The sequence below is a fragment of the Orycteropus afer genome, unplaced genomic scaffold, assembly GCF_000298275.1.
Source record: "Orycteropus afer afer isolate SDZICR_OR568_19922 unplaced genomic scaffold, OryAfe1.0 scaffold00524, whole genome shotgun sequence".
NCBI lineage: Eukaryota > Metazoa > Chordata > Mammalia > Tubulidentata > Orycteropodidae > Orycteropus > Orycteropus afer.
The window spans coordinates 1,554,259-1,559,614 of record NW_006922111.1 but is presented as its reverse complement, the minus strand read 5'-3'; the positions used below and the strand labels follow the sequence as shown (position 1 = coordinate 1,559,614).

Genomic DNA, 5,356 nt, shown 5'->3' with positions numbered 1-5,356 from the left:
TGTCTAGAAAAATCCATCCAATGCAACAAAAATAAATGGAAGATGTGGGTTGGAAAGGAAGAAACAAAGTCCCCATTTGCTGGTGACATGATAGACCTTGCAGGAAAACGAGCAACAATCTACAAATTATGAGAAATAATTGGAGAATTGAGCCAAGTGGTTGGGTGCCATTAAGTTGGTTGATTCCAACTCATAGTGACCCCACGTGACAGATGGGGCTGCCCCATAGGGTTTTCTGGGTTGTCGTTTTTACAGAAGCGGGTCTCCAGACATGAGCTACCTCAGAGCTGCTGGGTAGGTTTCAACCCCCAGCCCTCCTTCAGTTAGCAAGCACCTAACGTTTGCGTCAAAGGAGCCGACTGTTGCTGGAAACAGATATAAATCCAGTTGCATTTCTGTGCACCAGCCACAAAGTGTTGGAAAATATTATTCAAAAAGTGGAAAGATACTGAAACACAGACCCTGGGAGTAGACAAGTTGCTGAATAAGCTTGGCTGTGATGGGAGGCCAGACTCTGTTGGCCACAGCTGGGTGGGGGGAGGTGGAGCTTTCCCAGGGCGGAGAGATCTGAGTGTGTGCACATGCCAAGAGGAGGGGCCTGGGAGCAAGAGCAATGGGGTGGGGGATGGACAACACAGGCTGCAGGGACGGGAGGGACGGGAGGGGTCCCCGGGGAGGGAGACTGGCAGAGGTAGCAGCAGTGGCATCCTGGTAACGGGCGGAGGAGAAAAACACAGGGCTGAGGGGTGGTTGTGGCTTTGGCAGGGCCTGGCTGCTTGCAAATGATTTTCCATTTGTGTGAGATTTTCAACACGCGCTTAAAGTGGGCACCAGTGGGCAGTGGCAGATGCAACTCGAGGAAGGGGAGGACGACCGGGCACTCTCTGTTCTGTGGGGTCCACACTGCACGACATGCTTTGTCCCCTGCTTCCGGCTCAGTGAGGCTGAGCAACCTGCCCAGGGCACCATGGGAGAGAGTGGGTGGTGGACGTGCTAAACGGACGGCCATCACTGGGAGGGCAGCACCGAGGCCCCAGGCCTGGTGAGGATTCCCTCTCCTGTGTGTAAGCACGTGCAGGTCATGTGTGCATGTGTGTGCATGTGTGTGCGATTCCACATGTGTGTTGTGAAATGATGACCCTAAAAGCTAGACCGGCTGACTGTCACGCATTCCCGTGCAGAGACTCCAGGAAGTCCACAGGCCCATCTCACGTCACCCAGCTCTCTCTCAAGGTGAGCGATGGGCCATGCCTCTCAGCAGCATATCGATGGGGCTAGGGGGCCATCGCCACCACCTGCAGTCGTTGATTGTTACCACATAAAATCTACCAAAGACCCAGCCGTAGGAAACACCTCTCACCTGTGCCCTCATGGAGCCCACCTTGTAGACATGGGCATGAATGGTGGTACGTGATTGTCAACTGTTGAACAGGTGCCGTGGTGGTGGGTGGGCAGTAGTGCCGGAGTAGGCAGGGGCAGGGGCGGCTGAACGGGGCCACCCACCTGCCATCCAGTGGAAGGGTCCAGGATGAGTTGGAGACAAATTGGGGATCACAGTGTCTTCCTCGTGCAGGCCGCGACCAGGTCTGCCGTGAGGAGATGACCCTGGCTGTGGGTAGGAGACAATGGAAAGGGCAGAGACCAGAGGTCAGAAGGCAGCCAGACTGGTATCTTCTGAGGTCTGATGAGCAGAGCTGAAGCTCAGAACTGAGGCCAGGGCAGCAGGTGTGATAAAGGCGACTCAGCCAACCAGGCATGGACAGAGAGGCGGAGCTGGGGATGCCTTTAAGGTCAGGAGGAGGGGATGGAGGGACGGTCGGATGACAGATGTGTAGATGAATGCAGGGAGGGACAGTTGGGTGAGGAGGTGAGGATGTCCCTGACCGAGACAGAAACAGGTGGCGTGACCGTCTGGGTAAGGTTGGACACATGCATGGTCTTGAGTACAGGCGGGCATCTGTTAGTACCGGAATCGGCTGCAGGGATGGCTCCGGGGAAGGGAGTGGACTGAACAGGCAAAGGGGCAATCCCTTGGCGAGCTGGTCCGGGCTGCACGCAGGGCTGAGCCCTCCCTTCTCGTTCACTGCACCTGGTGGGACCCCTCAGGACCCTCCTGAGGTGTCCAAGCCTCACCTCATAGGCGAAGTCAGGAGACGGCAGCGGCCAACCTCGAGAGGGTCCGTCGTTGGACTTGGTAGCTTAGTAGCACTCAGGATCCTTGGTACACACAGCACTGACCCGTAAGCATTTGTCAGATGAGCAGGGTGAGAGCTCCTTGCTGGCCTCTGGGGTGCTCCCTGAGACCAGGGCACTGCTGTGGGGGTGACACTACCACAGTGGGGACTTCTCTACGTGTACAGCTGGGTGCCCCTTCGCGGGGAGCTTGTCCTTATCAGTGTATCAGGCAGGTGAAGGCGCCCACTGGGAATCTTCACGGTTAACTGCACAGCCCTTCAGTCGTGCCTTGGAGTGGTTTGAATAGGGGGGAAAGTAGGTCGGTGGCAAGCCACTCCTTGCAAGGAGACACCACCTGTGGGCTGAGGAGAGGCCGTCCCCACACATCTCCAGGGTGACTCATAGGCCAGCCTGGAAGAAGAGCCTTCCAGCAAGCTGCGCTCTGGGGGACAGGAAAGGGCGCAGGGACCCCGAGTGCGCCCAGGCGTGGCCTTGGCGGTGTACCCACTCGCATGGGCTTTGTATAAACTCCAGGTCCCATCTCCGGGCGAGCCGCTTCATCGCCCAGATCCCTGACAGGCTGAGATGATTCACGCAGGAGCGTGTTGTCTTTGTTCTTTTTCTGGACGAGGTGGCGCGTCAAGGGCAGAAGTCTGCGTGTACGGCTCCGTTGAACTGAACTTTCTCACCCTCCTTTTGTGTTCTGCAAACAGTGGTTTGTGAGTTTACTTAGCACATTGGTTAAGGAAACCCGCCCTCTCGCCATTCTTGCCCTGGAAGCCAAGCGTGATGAATGTTTGGGGCATCTGGACCGTTTGTGGGGTCCCCGCCAGGCCGCACGCGCCCTTGCAGCCAGGCTGGGCACTTGGCCCTCCTCTAAGCTGTGACTCCGTTTCCTGACCTCGTCTGGCGTCCAAGGCCAAGGGCCTGGCCTCTGTCATTACCCATGTCTCTTCTCCCACCTGCTTGGATGCCTGTTTTGTGAGGCATTTGACAAACTTTAATGCTGACATGGGCTCCTGGGGGTGCAGACGCTTCAGTGCTACACTGTTAACTGAAAGTTGGCAGCGCAAACCCACGCGAGGCCTGGCCGTCTGCTTCGAAAGACTCACAGGCGTGGGAGCCCTGCGGAGTTCTGCTCTGCACACGTGGGGTTGCCGTGTGTTGGAATCGACTCCATGGGAACAGGCTGGTGGGTTAATACTAAAACGGGCCCTCGCCCATCTCCTGGGTTTTAATTTCCGGAAAGTACCTGGCCCGTCGCCAGCAGCATGGGCGTGGCACCTGCAAACTTGAGCTCCACAACTCGCCTGGCTTCCCACAGTCCACGTGGCCGGGGCTTGGCAAAATAGTTCCCAGCGTGCGCTGAGGATTGAGGGTGCCCCCAGGAAGTTGGATAGGACGTGTCAGAACAGGGCCCTGGCTGGGGGGGCGCGGTGAGGATAGGCAGGGACTCTCCTCTCTACCCTGACCTATTGGGGTGCCTGGGACCCAAAGGGGAGCCCACCCACAACTCCCACCAGGTGCATGGTGAGATGGGGCCGTAGAGATGGGTCAAGATATCCCACCAGCTGAGGAACCCTGGCCTGGGCAGCCCCTTCCAGAAGGAACCAGGGTCGGCTGCTCTGCGCCCAATCACAGTTCCTGTAGGTTCAGACCCACAGCGTGTGGACAAGCTTGGCGACAGTGATGTCAGAGGCTGGACCCCGGCGGCCCAGCCCTCTCCACCCAGCCATGCCCCCCATTCTCCCACGGAATTCCGGCCCAGTTTCTGGTCAAGGGCAGCCTATGAGGCAATGGATGGGCTTTGCAGGGGTCCAGCAGCCGTCCGAGAGCCCAGGGTGAACACTATGGGAGCTCATTCCCTCCTCCCGGGTACTGGGCCCACTGGGCAAATAGACGGCCCCGCCCTGCTGGGGAGAAAAAACAGAATGGCAGGCTCCTCGCTGTTCCTTCTTCAGGGACGTGTCGGGGTCTGTCGACTCGCACAGGTGAGGATCACTTTGTTCTTGTTCAGTTGCAGAGGCCACAAGGCAGGCGCTGCCCCCTCCTCCGGCCACACCCCCTTGCCACGGGCCCCAGGAGGGGCGGGGTCTGCCCCAGGCTCAGGCGAGCACCCTGGGGGCCCGCCACCCCAGCACGCCCACGGCCACAGTACTTGTTAAATTTTAAATTAAATGGCAACGTGAGAAACTCGAGCGTTGTCCCGTGAAAACCCAGATTTCCAGGCCGTCTGGCACAGACTGGAAGCTGTGTCCCCGTAAGCCCCCAGGCCCCAGGTGACGTCCACTCCCGGCGTCCGGCTGCACAGGGGGCCCTCGGCTGGGGCCTGAGAGTTGCTGGGGGTGGCGCCCGGCACCCCCTGGGTGAACCTAAGAGGAAGAACTCACCTGATGCTTCCTCTTTCTGGCGTGGCAGAGCCACACGGGCCCTCCTGGGTCCTGCCGTTGACTGGCACAGGGCGGGCGCGTGGGTGCCACTGACCACCTGCCCCTCTGCCGCAGTTCGTGTGCACGGTTATCGCCATCCTCCTGCACTACGTCCACATGAGCACCTTCGCCTGGACCTTCGTGGAGGGCCTACATGTCTACCGCATGCTCACCGAGGCCCGCAACATCGACATGGGGCCCATGCATTTCTACTACGTCGTGGGCTGGGGCGTCCCGGCCGTCATCACAGGTGAGCCCCGCGGGTGGCGGGGGGCACCGCTTGCGGCAGCTCCCTGCATCACTGTTGAGGCGAGAACCAGCTCCCCAGCAGGAGGAGGCTGTTAGGTACCAGCACAGACGGTCCCGGCCCCGCTCCCCTGTCCACACAGACTGCAGGCCCTCTGCACTCAGTGTCTGGGTCCAGCACCTAACAGACAAAAATTCAGTGTCTGCCTGATGGACGGACAGATGGCCCGTTGGGTGGATAGGTTTGTGGATGGGGAAGTGTGTGTGTGTGTGTGTGTGGATAGTGGATGGGAGCATGGATGGGTGAGTGGGTAGGTGGATGGATGGATGGATTCATGACTATATGTATGTACAGGTGGATGGGAGAGTAGATGGATGGATGGATGGTGAAGAAATGGAAGAAATGGAAAAGGATAGATAGATGGACAGGTGGGTGGATAGGTGTGTGGATGGGGCAATGTATATGTGTGTGTAGGGGAGGGTAGATGGATGGGTGAGTGGGATAG

The 5,356-nt window shown here is 58.5% G+C and overlaps 1 protein-coding gene across 1 annotated transcript in view; it reads left to right on the top strand.

Annotated features, from left to right (window-relative positions):
- Positions 1-5,356, top strand: part of CELSR1 (cadherin EGF LAG seven-pass G-type receptor 1) — a 72,856-nt gene that overhangs the window by 56,420 nt on the left and 11,080 nt on the right. Inside the window, exon 22 of the mRNA XM_042782933.1 lies at positions 4,680-4,854. Coding sequence (XP_042638867.1) covers positions 4,680-4,854 — 175 coding nt within the window. The remainder of the gene's footprint in view (positions 1-4,679; positions 4,855-5,356) is intronic.